This window comes from Mytilus galloprovincialis, chromosome 9 (assembly GCF_965363235.1).
Source record: "Mytilus galloprovincialis chromosome 9, xbMytGall1.hap1.1, whole genome shotgun sequence".
NCBI lineage: Eukaryota > Metazoa > Mollusca > Bivalvia > Mytilida > Mytilidae > Mytilus > Mytilus galloprovincialis.
The window spans coordinates 84273395-84289728 of NC_134846.1; the positions used below are offsets into that span (position 1 = coordinate 84273395).

At 31.4% G+C, this 16334-nt stretch overlaps 1 protein-coding gene across 1 annotated transcript in view; it reads right to left on the bottom strand.

Moving 5' to 3' along the window:
• Window positions 1–2975: 2975 nt before the first annotated feature.
• The window catches only part of LOC143046194 (receptor-type guanylate cyclase Gyc76C-like), a 76462-nt gene continuing 63103 nt past the window's right edge, over window positions 2976–16334 (bottom strand). The window contains exons 13-22 of the mRNA XM_076219236.1: window positions 13873–13944; window positions 12922–13084; window positions 12244–12387; window positions 11400–11577; window positions 10820–10960; window positions 9697–9820; window positions 8755–8998; window positions 8354–8452; window positions 7067–7158; window positions 2976–6693 (exon numbers count right to left, since the gene is read on the bottom strand). Of these exons, the coding sequence (XP_076075351.1) occupies window positions 6007–6693; window positions 7067–7158; window positions 8354–8452; window positions 8755–8998; window positions 9697–9820; window positions 10820–10960; window positions 11400–11577; window positions 12244–12387; window positions 12922–13084; window positions 13873–13944 (1944 nt within the window). The 3' untranslated portion in view covers window positions 2976–6006. The remainder of the gene's footprint in view (window positions 6694–7066; window positions 7159–8353; window positions 8453–8754; window positions 8999–9696; window positions 9821–10819; window positions 10961–11399; window positions 11578–12243; window positions 12388–12921; window positions 13085–13872; window positions 13945–16334) is intronic.

Below are 16334 nucleotides of genomic sequence, written 5' to 3' on the forward strand. Positions count from 1 at the left end.
TTCATTTCTGAAATCGTAAATAAGAAAAATTGAACCCCACCAATTTATTTTCACCTCCCCCTTTCCCTTACCGGTATTCCAAAAATGATCTCAATTCAAATTTCTAATGGAGTTTTCAACAATAACTACTCGTTTGAATACATCATTAAATATAAAATGTCATACAGTAATGATTTAAGTTGATTTAACTACTATTCTGGACAAAGAAAGAAAACTCCAATGCAACATTTTATATTGGCAAATTTCCAATGAAGTTCATTAAACTAAAGTGTTTGGCAAATTTCCAATGGAATTTTATAATAATAAAGTTTTGGCAAATTTCCAATATACATAATTTAAGAGCAGTTTAGGTGAGATATTAAAATGAGTTTCAATTACCAACCTTACACTTCTTTTAAATTATGTTTTGTACTTAAGTAATTGTCCATTAACCTGGAAACCCTCCCCCCCCCCTTTTTGCACATTATTTCTTAACGGTTTGAGCCATAACTCCCAAAGACAATTCTTATACTATCCCTTTGTGGTATTCCAATATCCAAAATCTAAATACATGGTAAGATTCATCATATCAAAGAACCCCAAGAAGTAAATTTTTGATGAAATTAAATAAGTTCAATTTTGGACCCTTTAGACCTCAATGTGGACCAATTTGATAACCGGTCCTTAATATTAAAAATCTAAATACATGGTTAGATTCAGCATATTGAAGAACCCCATATACTGAATTTTTGATGAAATCAAACAAAGTTTAATTTTGGACCCCGATTTGGACCAACTTGAAACTGGGCCAATAATCAAAAACCTAAGTACATGTTTAGATTCAGCATATCAAAGAACCCCAAAGAATTCATTTTTGTTAAAATCAAACTTAGTTTAATTTTGGCCCCTTTTGGCCCCTAATTCGTTGGGACTAAACTCCCAAAATCAATTCACATCTTTCTTTTGAGGTCATAAACCTTGTGTTAAAATTTCATAGCTTTCTATTAACTTATAGTAAAGTTATTGTGCAAAAACCAAGAAAAATGCTTATTTTGTGACCTGTTTTTGGCCCCTAATTCCTAAACTGTTGGGACTTAAACTCCCAAAATCAATCCCAACCATCCTTTTGTGGTCATAAACCTTGTGTTTAAGTTTCATAGATTTCTATTTACTTTTACTAAAGTTAGAGTGCGAAAAACAAATGTCTTCGGACGACGACGACGATGGACGACGACGAAGACGACGACGCCAACGTGATAACAATATACGACCAAAATTTTTTCAATTTTTGCGGTTGTATAAAAATTAAAGTCTAAGCAACACAAACCCCACAAGATCGCATGTGTTCCGGAAGGGTACACAGATCCTGTTCCACATGTGGCAACCGTCGTGTTGCTCATGTTAATACAAATCCGGTAATAAATCTAATTCGTGAAAAGGGAACGGGATTGTATTACGACATTATGAATATATCCGCTATCATCTGTGAAACGGATATACAATAACTCGTGTTGGCGTTCGTAAAGTTTACAAAGGGATGAATTCAACTTTACCATTTTGAACTCTTGGTTTTAATAGCATACTTCTGAGTGGTTATCAAGGAAATCATGATAGGAAATACAAGCCCTGGATTATTGTTTATATTGGGAGATATATACTTCGTATGCAGGCGGTGCCTGAATGTTGCTACATAGAAATGGAAAGTTCACAATAAGAAAGCTGAAATCATCTCTTTTGTCGTAAAGTTTTTGATTTTGACTAATGTCAATTTCTAACTTTTAGTCAAGATATGAGGCAGACTTAACTGTATCTGTTGTATCCAATATATTTAGTTCGGTGGGATCGATGCGTCAACATAGTTCCCACATTTTGAAAATATTCAAATTTTTAGTGGAAAACATCATCTCTAAAGCGGGAAGTAAAATTAAGGATTTTGCTTACTTCTTTTCTTTCGTTCTACGAAGTTCCTGTATGAAGTAAGCTTTATAAGAATAAAGAAACAAGTCGATAAGAAGAGTAACACAGTTTGTTTCCATGGAAATGCGGATAGTTTGTTGAATAACACGTCCGCCAAACGTTACAAATATATTGGCAATACTAAAATCAAGTATCCAGATATTTTTGTTTATATCAGAGTTATTTTTTACAAGGTAGATTTTATCCCTCTCTGAGACAAGATAGTGGTATCTACGTTGGACATTATTTTTTTTTTATGTAATAAAGCTTTCTGATTTAATACTACTGCAAGATGAAAGAGTCATATAGCCATACTTATTTTTTTCAGAACAAAAATGAGAAAAACCCGAAATGTAAAGAACAAACTACATGATATTTGTTCTTGCTCCAAACTTGTTCTTGACCATCTTAGTTATCAAAGGTACCAGGATTATAATTTAATAAACCAGACGCGCGTTTCGTCTACATATGATTTATCAGTAAAGCTGAAATAAAATAATTATTAAGCCAAACAGGTACAAAGTTGAATTGCATTGAGGACCCATAATTCCAAAAAGTTGTGACAAAAAAAAACAACATAAGATAGGTTTCTGGTGTGTGGTATAGGACCGCAGCGTCGCTCAATATAATGACTGAGGGTATAATCAGTTTAGATGTTGGTGTTTTGGTTTCTAAAATTCAGTGAGCATTTCTGCAGAAGGTAAATCCAGAAAAGCGCTTCAAATGCATAAAATTAATAACATGTTGTTTTCGGTGTATACAGCACTGGGATGATACTGCTGCTGGTCGACTATCAGCCTCCAAGGTCATCTTCAGCTAGTATATGTACTTTTTGTTCATATAGCTTTTCAACTGTGTTGGGTCTTATACATCCTCGGCTTTCAAATGTTCAGTTTTGAGCTTTTTGGGGGAATGATAATCAAGAAAAGCCCTTCGTTGGTCGCATGCAACGTTTAAAAAATGTGTTTTTGTTTTTCATTTTTAAATTGATATTTATCTTTCACTGTTAGTACAAATTATTTGGCACATGAAAACAGCAGTTACAAATGTTTTGCTTTTATTGTTCAATTTTGATTTCTCGTGTTATTATTCAACATATTGAAGACATTTTATGAACTATACAATATACAATGAATTCGGAAATTATCACAGATTTTTCAGGAATATAAATTATATTTATATCTACAAACAACAAATCAATTACATATAATATATACATATTAACATGAATTAAATATACAATGTAACAAGGCTTATTATTACGAACTCATGGAAGTATTATGCAACATGTTTTAAATGAAGTTTAGATGAAAGTGAAATATGATTAACTTTGTTTCAATGTAGATGTGATGATTTTGAAAAAAATGTGAATACAACTACATTTTTATCTCGAACCATTTCTCAACCCAAATATTTCACAAAAGTTAAAATTTATAATTTAATTATTTTAATTGTTCCGATTGCATGAAGTTCCAGTCGGGATTTTGACAGTTGTTTTCTATTTGTTTAATACGTTTTAGTTTTGATTTTGCAATTTGATAAGATATCTAAATCTTTCGATATTTTCATATATTTTTTGTTTACTTTTTACATAGAAAAAGTATTATCTGTTTAAAGAAAGACAACGCATTTTGTTTTCTTCTTTCATCAAAATGTTAGAACATGAACACCTGACACATTTTTCTGCGAATAGATACGAGCGGTTCTAGGAACAAATATTTTAATAAATCTTGATTATGTGAATATTTTCACATCTACTTATCAATGATTTGTCATCTAATAAATCAAACATTGTGTATTTGGTTTCTGATCATCCATACATTTTTTGTTGGTTTTATGTCTCATCGCATTTTATCAATCCGTTATCATTAGCAGTTTTTTTTGTTTGTATACTTATTTCAAAAAGTGGGATGCATAGGAATTTTTAACACTGTACATCAATGGGAATTCATGTACATGTATCAAGGGAAAAGTCAAAGAGTCTATATTTAAAAATTTAAATTGTACTATGGTTATCATAGTTAAAACACAAGGCTCTCAAAATTGATTTGTCTTGCTTCTTAAAATGAAGAGATAGACAAAGGTCTTTGTTAGTGCGTCTTTGAGGGTAGGATGACATTCTTTGTATGAGAATTGCTTGATACTGTTTAATATAATTTTTGTCATAAGTGTGTGTTTCGAAATTTGTTTTATGTTTCATTGATGTGTGTGTGTGTATATATATATATAACATATTTTTCTGTTTAAACCAACAACACACATTATGTCAACAAGTTAAATGCAGTCTACAAGTTAATTAGTATATAATATTTCATTTTATAAAATTTTAATTTTAATTTTTATGTTTTGTGATCTAGCATTGTTGTTTTATTACTGTAGTCTCCTCTTTAGATGGAAAGTACATTTCTCAAAACTTCAAAACCTTCATGATATACAAAAACAATTAAAAAACAGTAAAACAGTAACAGTTTATAGGTGGCATACATGTGGCACTTAAGGTTTATTTATCTCTCAAAGGTTTTCGGACAAATAGTATTTGCATCATTTTATTTTTGAATGTCATTGCTCAATATTTCATCATATATCTTCAATTACAAAAACACTGTAAGTTAATATTCTAAAATATAGATTTTGTTTTTCAATTTGCTGATGAATAAGTTAGAAGATGTATTAGTTACTTTAGTTATACAACCAAAACAATAATGGAAGAGAACAGTCTTGGTAATATAATATTGTGAGAATAAATTATGACTTTTGACATCTTGACACCACTTCTTTTTGATTGACTTTGTTCACATAAGACAAAGTGTAGATTGCAAGTTCACATTTTATAGTACAACATAAACATGGTAAGAAATCGTGCCTCACACGTTATCAATGAACATGTAGATAACTTCTAAATGCATAACATATACAAGTTAAATGCAAATAAAAAACAAAACAGGAGTTATGTTAAAGGTTGAGTAAAACTACATACAAACTAAATCAATAGAAATTAACAAACATTCACTGTGAAATTTTGAACAAAAATTACAAAGTGCATATTTTAGAGTATATCACCGGTTTTCTTTCTATTGCAAAACAAAGGCAAGTATGAAGGAATATTAATTATTAATTCGTACATACTTTACATATCTTCAAATACTTGTATGTGATTGATCAATGAGAATTACTTCCGTTCCTCGATTAGTTCACTCTCCGATATACCATGCTGTTTAACCTATGTTATCATTTTACTTAAAATTTTACTACAAACTATTGTACAATTAACGCCGTTTTGAACTAAGATTCAATTTAAGAAGAGAGTTATATGATATGATTGATAAAAAATATATTTTGAATTTGAATACTTCAAAACAAAGGTTTAATAAAACAGTGTTGTCTGATCTTCTACAAACCACTATGTACCTTAAATTTATGCAACATTAGAAAACTAATGTGTGTATCTTATACATCTATTAGGACAAATAAAGTGAACAACCAAAAACGAAGCTTAGTATCCTAAATAAGATTAAAAATGAAAATTCACGTACGATTTGTAATGACGTGTTCATAATGAATAATACATAGCTGCTATGTTGATTAATCATATTGTTCTTTTTTCTCAGTTAAACACACACCAAAGCCACCATTATTACGAGGAGTTACACTATGCTTCATCACCCTCTCAAATTTGCTACTATTGTTATTACTGGAAGGTTACACCAAAAATAATGTTACGTGCAGGGAGATGTGTTGAAGGATAATGTCAGCTTAACATTACTTTTACTTGTTAGCATAGTGAGAAACATTACGAATTACAATTAATCGAATTCACTTTTGAGGCAGCATGTCTCTTTTTTGATGATTTTTAACTAGCACTGAAAAATTCCGACTATATTTGTCGGTAAAGTATAAAACATGATTCATATTCAGAACACATTAACATATAAAGATATTCTGGTAAAGGTATTCAAGTCAAGTACTAAAAGAAATTCATCGTATAAACCCCTTACTTTTTTGTTAACAAAAGTTGTAATTAATTAATATTATACGTGTAATTGAATATGTAGTTGTCCATTTATCTTAATGCTACAATATTGTCTCGGGGTCAATCAAATTATCATTTTGTCCAAAACTATTGTAATAATTTCTTGACTCAACGTCTTGTCTGTCTGGTACATACGAATTTGTCTCTTTGTCTTGCTTTGTAGACTTTGGAAGAGTACACATTGCACAGCTGGGTGGCTGTCGTATGTTATTTCTTGTTCCTAAGGAATGATGCCTTGTTGACATATGGTCACTATCACTGTCGTCGTCATGGAAATCACTCATCAGAGCATATCGTTCTGTCGTTATATCTGAACCAGAACTACCTTTCAGTAGCCGAAACTTTTTCTCTTCCGGAATTACACCATTGAACAGTTTTGATTGAAATATTTTTCTTGCTTTCATGGAACTAGTTGTTGGAGAGTCGTTAGGTTCTATTGGAATTTTTGGTACAGCAACTGAGGAGTTAATTCTTTCACTTTCACATAAAATGTCCATTAGAGGAGTTGACTGGTTGTGATCGGAATGATTGTCTTTATCACTGTAGTTTTCGTTTAAACTATCTTTTATAGAACGGTGATTCTGACCGGAATGTGGTATATAGGCCTGTCTTATTTCTCTTGTTGCCGGTGAACTAAAGTTTAATGTTTGACTTGTTCGCCGCAATCGTTCGTGTCGAATTTCCTCATTCTCTGAATTAAGCCAATAAGTGAATAATTCTCCTTTCCCCTAAGAGTTAAGAAAGAAAAATGTTTAAGTCATATAGTTAAAAAAAATTATTTGTAATGAACAGAAGCAAAAACTATTAAAATTAGCTGAAAAGAGCGTCAGATTTTTATGATCAAAATTTGTTTATCCCTACAACAATAAAATTTGTAGAATAGATAGCAGAATACTTGTTAATACTTGCATTCATCTCAACTTTACTTATAAATGATAAAAAATCATTTATTTATGACTACACTATTAATAAATTAACATAGAACATTCAATGTATGTTATGAAAAGACGTCATTAACAGTCAATGAAATACATGAGCATGTGCAATACAAAGGTACATGTATATACAGATAAAACATAACTATTTTCTTAAACAAATTACCTTCATGCTGACAAAACCTCTTTCTGTAATTGTATATCCTCCTAGTTTATCAAGTATTTGTTTACAAGGATCGCTTATATGGATCTGTAGAGCTGAAGAGAAATTGATAATTTTCAATGAACAATTACAGTCGAATTACTTGGGGCAGGCACATACTGAATGTCTAAAGTCGCCAACCGTTTGCCATCCTTCAGGACGGGCGGTCAGACGGAATGACGGGCGGTCAGACGAAATGACGGACGGTCAGACGGAATGATGGACGGACAGACGTATAGGGGTAGTTGAAGGGGGCATAAAAAATATAGCTTCAATTACATCTTTTATTGCGTCAACTTGTTGACAGTAACCCTGATGATTTCTAATTTTAAGTTTTTACCATTTTTGCGTTCATGTACTTACAATGTATTTTTATCTGAATTAGTAATTGTTTTAGATATGTATATTGATAATGAACATACATGTATCACATTTTTTACAACGTATAATTTCTTTTTAACATGTTCCATAAAAGAGGGTTTTACGGAATATATAATAATGGGCAAAAATTGCAGAATAAAATGCAAAAAAGAAAAAAAAAAGAAAAAGTGTATAATGGAGTGCTAAAATATAAAGAATAAAGAATATTGGTAATACTAAATAAAAAATTATGATAATTATCCAGACTCTTATGATAAAAAGAATCTATCAATACGAAACACATAATCATCGTGCATAATCAACACGAAGAACGTTGGAAATCATTAGCATGATAACTGGACGTTATGTAATAAAAATTACGACGTCACAAATTTTGATGGTTTTTTTTTGCCAAAACGCTGGGTTTGCGTCGCTTCTACAGGGAAAACGAAGTCGGTGACCATATTTTTTTTAATATCATCTAATTCGTAAGACAAAGAAGAAAAAAATATTGAAAAAAAAAATTCTATGGAGCGGTTCTCGTGATTTATACCAGAAACCGAAAATTGTAGAAGAAAAATATAGATTTACCCTATATATTTATGTAATTTAGTATCATCTGGGACCATTTTAAAAAATGGATTTTTCTTGAAAACGATGTCGGTGACATATACTTTTTTTATATTTTCTGATGTATATTTTCAATATCTAATTGAGTTCTAAATTTTAAAAAAATCTATGGACTAGTTTATTTAGTGATCCTTGACCTTAATTCAACTTGTGTGTTTTGAATGTCTCCTCGTAGTCTTCCTCCTCTTTTTCAATTAAGGATAAGAGACAAATATCAATGATATCTGTAAAATATAAATAATTGTGATGTAAGATACTTACGTTCACCAGTAGACTCCAATCGAGAAGCTGTATTTACAGTATCACCAAACAATGTATACCTTGGCATCGTTAGACCAACAACCCCAGCTACACATGGACCTGAAAAGTTAATAAAGATGAAACAGTCTGTAACAGTAACAAGGAAGACTGCAGAAAAGATATATACATTTAACAGTGTAAATTAAACGATAAAGGTATGGACCGGTACACATCTTGAAGTTTTCTGTGGATAGTTTGCTCCTTGACAATCATACAGCTGCTCTTAATTTCTTTACAGTGTCAAAGTTACAATAAACGTGAAGTATATCTTCATTTTAGCATCTCCGTCTATTATGAGCATATTTGTATTAACATAACTGTTCTTTTTGGTTTGTTTTAGTTATTTATAAGAAATAAAGTACCTGAGTGCATTCCAATTCTTAACTTTAATGTTTCCTCTGGACGATGTCGTATTTTGAATATTTTTATTGCTCGCAAAAGTTCTAGCGACATCGAGGCTACTTCTCCTGCATGATTGTCTCCGTTACGTATTGGAACACCGCTGACCACCATATACGCATCACCGATTGTTTCTACTTTATAAACATCATAGTTCTTTATAATGGAGTCAAAACATGTATATAAATCGTTTAACATATCCACCACCTGAAATAAAATCAAATTTTGCAGCATATGTTTCTATGTAGGTATAACACATAATATCAACTGACATCGTGGTAAATGGAATTATCTAGGACGTGTTTATAACAAGGTGACTACCAATGTATTAAAATATGAAATATTAAGTTGGAAAAATAGTCAAATACTTTTTAATAGAAATTAAAGAATATTTTTTCAATTAATTGACACATTGTTATAAAATACTTTTTATGAGTATAAGGTTTACTAAGGGGTAAAACTAAAACGAATCAAACAGATTAAGTGATTTTTTTTAACATAATTCAATAATTCAATTCTTTAAAAAAAACTAGAAAAGAGTGCTCTACGTGTAGTTACTGTATGAATACATGTTGAAGAAGTTATAATTCATAAGTTTTGTATTTCTACATTTTTTGATTTTAACATTATAAAACACTTTCATTTGATTGTAAAAAAGAACAATAAAACACATTTTTTTGTTCGATCAGATCCATCCGTACAAATGTTTCTCTATCAGAAGCGCATGTCAGCAATTATTATGTGTCATCAGCATGGCTCAATGCCAACATATTTCAAAATTCAAACCTAATATTTACGTTGAAGAGTAAAGTGTTTTATAGATTACCTCAATACATCATACGCTCTTTTTCTTTTATTGAAAAATACAATTATAATATTGACTGATAAAAGATATATGTACATACCTCCAAAGGCGTACTTTCTGCAGACAACTTTGTAAAGCCACAGATGTCACTGAAGTATATAGTGACACACTCAAAAGACTCAGGCTGTACCACCTTTGCCTTTTTTAACTGATCTGCTATGACCCTGCATAAATGAAATCTTTTCATAGAAACTGTTATTCATAAAAAGATTTAATTAAAACATTCATGGTACAAAATCGACTGAACCAAGGGCGCTACATTTGATTGTACCAAGAGCGTAGTTCGAAAAATTATGTCTCAACAATGATGCACGATGCCAAAAAATCTCAAATTCAAAACTTTAAACAAATGTTGATGAGCTCATCAAACCAAAAGAAGAGCTAACAAAGAGTCAAAACCGTTTAACAGACATTACATTTGACAAAGCAAAATGTCTGTCATCTTGTCCACGTTTGAGATATAAACAAAGGAAAATTATCATCGAGTTTTTACTTGTCATGAGTAACACGATTGATGCAATAAGTAGATCAGGTATTTGCCCAACCTTCCGCGGTATATGAGAACACAATCGGTGTTTAGTGGACTAAATGTTTTTTTTCCCGTGTTGTAGTCTTATATTTCATTAACTGATGATTATTTTTGAGTTTTGATCGTCCTCTTGTTGTCTTCTGCTTTTGATTTTTTTTAATAATGTCTCTGCTCACTTCTACGTTTCATCAGTAAACGTTAATGCATAAAGTCAGCTGTATTCTTCATAAAAAGCACATGAGGTTTAAAGGTTGTATATAGAGAAACACACATATATTCAATAATAATATTTTAAACAAATTGATAGATAATTCTTTATTACAAACGTCGAACAAAACAGTCTTACACATTGTCTCATAATGATAAGGACAAGCTTTATTAAAATAGCAGAAATAATAGATTCAATTGTTAAAGATAAACATACAGCTGTGCCGATAATATGCAACAATAGTACCAAAAGTAAAAACCAGTTAAAGAGGCTACTGTGTTTTTATATAGTATACGAAGTGTGGTATAAACATCACAATCTTTATTCAAGACATACCTACTGACACTGCAATATCCATAACAGCCTAGTATATTCTTTAAAAACGTCATGATATTCAATTGATTTAATTGCTTGTTCTATACTTACGAAGGTAACATACGATGAAGTAATGTTTCTGTCTTTTTCTTCTCTTCAACCAACTGCTCAGTCCTCTCCTCTACTAGATTCTCGAGGTTATTTTGATATGCTTCCATCATGGCCATCATGTTATCGAATATGTTGCGTTTCCTGGGTGAAATAAGTGAGTACAGTAAATTGACGAAAAAAATATTATTCATTTTTTGAAGATTTATTTTTTGCACTTTAGAATAGCGAGAACAAAAATAACGCAAAATCACCCCAAATTTGCAAATCTTTCCTTGTAAACATACATGCGTAGCAAGAAAGTTGGAAGATCGCGAAAATAAATTGCCTCAATGTTGGCATGACAAAACATTTCGCAAAATTAAAGACGTTCGAAAATAGTAAGTATCCAGTATTATAAAGATGAAAAAGATGCGAATATTTCACTTTTGGAACCAAGTCGAACATAATGAACAATTTAAATTTCTTTAAAAAGTGATTTTTATTATTCTATTTTGTTAAATCGCATTTTGGTTATACCAATTTCAAATAGTTTAAATATCAATAAAACTGACCAAGAGAATCAAAATATAAATACACTTACATTCCCCGCCACAAATCATGTAACTTTTTGGCAATGGTTCTGAAGTCTGGTCGGTTGTCTGGTATTTCATCCCAACATTCTTTCATGCAATTCACAATATAATCTTCAGCATTTAAATATTTTGCATCTGGACGGAATGGTTCAACTCTTTGAACACTTTTTACATTTAAAACTATATCTGAAATTTAGTAGCAAAGTCATAAAACACTTCAGCAAGACGTGGGCTATCTTTTTTCTATCTTCGTTGCTTATTACAAAATAAGATAAAAGCCATTTAATACGAATATTTAAAAAATTGTTAAGCATCACATTATTGCCCTAATCTATTTACTACCTCACTACTAATATACATGTACATGTTTGACATATAAATAAACACAATTTATTATATAAGCATATGTTTCCAATTCCGTGTCATATACAAAATAGATATTTTTATTTGTAGTTTTATAGCGTCGAATTTTAGACTTTTGATAAACTATGAACTTTGCTACAAAGTCCATATAGTATTTTTTCATATTCTTTACTTGAACACTCATTGATCATGCCTTCAGAAATCGATATTGATGCAGGCGGCTTTAACAGTAAAAAGGTTAACCGTAAAAATGTTAATGCCCCAGATGCACTGTTCGACAAAATATTTGAAAGTCCAAATCGTATATTCTTATATTTTCGGTTCGGCTTTTGTCAAAATCCTAAAATTGACGAAGATCGCACTTGAAGATGTTCAAAGCATTGTCATTTGGTGTTTGATCATACTATATACATTTGTATCCTCAGTTTTATTTTATACTCACCTTTTGGTTCCATATTGTTTTTCTCCTCAGTTTTATTTTATACTTACCTTTTGGTTCCATATTACAGTAACAATAAACACCCAAACGGCTAAATATCTCATATAAAATTAAACCAAATGAATAAACATCTCCTTTTTGAGAACCAAAAACTTTTGGATTTCTTAGTATTTCAGGAGCTGTCCAGAACAAATCTAAAAATATAATGATACAAATTTATTACCAACCATTGAAACCCAGTTTTTGGTGCGATTGGGTTGCTTAGTCATGTGTTTTTCTTATACAGCTTTGTTTAGTAGATGGACTACGCCTCGTAGTTCAAATTTCTTCAAATATTTTGAGTTGTAAATTGATTAAAAAATATCTATCAATGATCTGCTACACTGAAGGTCAATCTACAGTAGGATTGTCACACATGCATGTTTCGTGTTTAAACTATTCGGTGACAAATTTGCATACATGAAAACATTTTATGGTGATACATCACTATATATATTTCGTAGATACTTGAGATTAAAGCATTAAATGTTTCATATAAAGTACAATAAAGGCATCGATCATAGTTATTTCATTTAATATGATGTCGTTGGACTTACTTTTATTCACTAAGGGTTTGTGACTGACACGTGCTTTAGTGATATATATCTTATGGTGCTTTCGAAACCAGAATTATGGAAAGCAATATAAAATTAAAAATATCTATAAAAAACAAAACACAAAACACGTACTTCGATTATAAGCATGTTCATCTTCTTTTTTATAGGTGGCCTTTCTGAATTCTAATAGTCCAAAGTCCGCTACTTGTACATTCCATCGACTCGTTACTACACAGTTAGAAGATTTCAGATTTCCGTGAAACATCAATTCACTATTATGGAGGAATATCATACCCTGAAAGATATAAAGAGGAACTTTATAGAATACCATGTTTTAGGTCTAAACAAAACACATATTGTTTAACAACATGTATCCGTTATTGAGCACAAAACCTACAACACAAACAGCAAAGACAAGACGTGGTATTCTATTACATTGATAGAAAACTATCAATAAGATAATCAGGATTTAAGAAAAATATACATGAAGTCATATGCTACACACATATTCCATAATGATCAAACATTGAATAGTGGTTTCCGTAAAACTTATAAAGCAATGACTTCAAACTTATAATTTCAACAATTTGCTAAATAACTTCAAAAATTGATATGTTTTAACATAACATTAGACTGCAAAAATTGTTTTGCTACTAACAAGTGTTTTAAATGAAAAGGCAATTATAGTATTATTACTATCAAAGGGGTAGACAATTCCTACAAAACAATTATGTTAAGGAATACTGACTTTGCAATGACTTACATGAACAGAAAGGGGGAAAAACAGACTAATAAACACTACACAGAAATTTATACATACACGTAAAGCAACAATAATCCCTGTAAAAGGTGCGAGTACACTCAGGGGCTCCGTAAATGGAAATATATAAAACTAGTAACAATGGCAATGTTGTTGGAAAAGTGTTCATTATCGGTAAATAGACGTTTTATAAAAGATGTGGTATAACAACGAGAAAGAGAACTCTCAAACAAGTACAAAAGGACATAGAATTATAGGTCACTGTATGATTCAACATTCCAAAATTATGATCATATTTATCTATGGAAATTAATAATAAATACCTGAATAACATCTTTTATCATAGACGCTATGAACATTTTGTCTAGTTTTATAAGCTCATTTTCTAAAATGTCCTGAAAAGAAAACATACTAATTTCAATTTGCAAAAGGCAATACATGAATGTAGAAAATGTTATTAATTTTCATCCATTTTCATTAAATGTATATGTTTATAATACCATATTAATGGCTAAGACCTCGGACGCACAAACTTTATGAAGTGACATTTTCATCATCGGATGTGAAATATCATATGATGAAAATGGTGAGTTCAGACAAGGAAGAGATACTTGACAGAAATGCGTGGTTTGATAATTTCCTTTAAAAATAAGTTTCCTCAACAACCGCTTAACGTTTTGAAAAATGCGAAACGGCAAACAAATTGCATTTTGACATGACAAAATACTGTTAATATAATTTTGCAATTGACAACAACCGATTAACAGACCACCACTTACTATGCTATCAGTTTTATAGATGACAGGATTATTTCCTATAAAAATTCGGTAGATTGTACTTATTGTTAATAAAGCTGTTCATATTTGTAGAATGAATTGATTGTTTCTGGTCATCCTTCCTGTACGTTTAGACAGGTTTGAAGGATCTCACAGAAAACTTAGATTGATTGGAAACTTATAAGGAGCTAATACACAATGTTGTGTGTCATATAGTTCATTATTTGTTTTCATTTCAACTTCATGTAAACTACTTATATAAATAGAACATGTTTCCTTTATTCATTGGTTATAACAATCTACCTCTGGTATTTATGATATAAGGTTAGTATATATTGGACCCATGTTGAGCTCTTCGACTCTTTCGGTTCTTATGCACGTCTGACTTTTATTTTTGTGCCTTTTTATAACAATGTTCTGCTTGTTGTTGTAATGAAAAGTAAATATTGGACCCGTGTCGACGATATTAGTAGAATGTTTAAAATGCATACAAATTAAAAATAAGAACCAATGAGACATATAGTACTTGCAGTCGTAATTCCTAATATTTTTTATGTTCTGAAGTTGTAAGAGATTTTTTGAAACTCTTTATTTTATTTTGTGTTAAAAGATAACATAAAAAAGATGTGGTATAGTTGCCATTGAGACAACACTCAACAAGAGTCCTAATGACATAGAAGTTAAAAAGTATAGGTCTGTCAACTTTACTGTGACGGGCATACAAATTAACAGCCTCGACTACACCTTAAAGCCTCGGTCACAACTTACCAGATAGCACGTACGGACGCCTAAAACGTCGGTCACACCTTAACGGATAGTTCGAACGGATGCCGAACGGATAACTTTTTTCAATCCGTTCATGTCCGTTAGACGTTCGTTCATATCCGTTAGACGTTCGTCCATATCCGTTTCGTGTCCGTTTAGCGTACGTTTTAACCGTCGACGTCAGGATTAAAATTAAAGGCGACAATAATCATACATGTAAATCGCATAATTATTCAAAAAGTTTCTGAGTAACTGCTTTTGGTTTGTTCTTCAAAATGCCCCCAGAGGGTAGTGTCTGGCCTGAATAAGAGCTGTTTGAAAGTGAAGACGTGCCCTTACTGTAAGATTGATTATGAATAATAAAAATGCATGACATTCCAGAAATCTGACATACCATAATTGGCATTTCTGACGCCAAATTTTCAATGGGCATTTATCCGTTTCAGAACCGTTCATCATCCGTTTTATCCGTTAAACGTCCGGTAGGAGTCCGTTTCTCATTCGTTCAACATCCGTTGTATCCGTTATACGTCCGGTAGAAGTCCGTTGGATGTATAACGGACAAGTCACGGATACAAAACGAGTACCGTACAAAACAGACGACTACCGGACGTTCAACGGATACTTCATCCGTTGGGCGTCCGTTCAAAGTTTTAAACATGCTCAAAATTTTCCAACGGACAGAACAAACGTTGACGGATAAAACGTACGCTAAACGGACATGACACGGATATGGGAGGACGTTTCCGTTTCTCGTTCGTTGCATATCCTGTAAGTGTCCGTTCGACCTTTGTTACCCTTCCGTTTTATATGGTCAGTATACCAACGGACACCCAACGGATACAAATTTTGTCAACGGAATTTTTTTTTTTTCATCCGTTCGGCGTCCGTTCCAGCTATCTGGCAAGGTGTGACCAAGTTTAAAACTTACAATGAAAAAGTGTTTTTTTAACATCAAAATGTTACAATCATTTGAAAGGAACAAATTTAAATATATTTTCAAATGCATGATATAACAACCTAATGGATATAACGGCAGTTTTTCGGTGTTGTTTGTCTCATAATTGTTTTTACTTTGACATTTTTTTTAGTTTTGCGAATGTGTCATCTTAATGCTGCTTCAAAACTATTAATAATTCTTTTCATAAACTATCCATTTTCTTATGTCATTATCTTCATTTAATGCTTCTCTTTGATATGACTAAATAGCATGGATGTCTCCATTAGGATCGGTAATCGCGTTT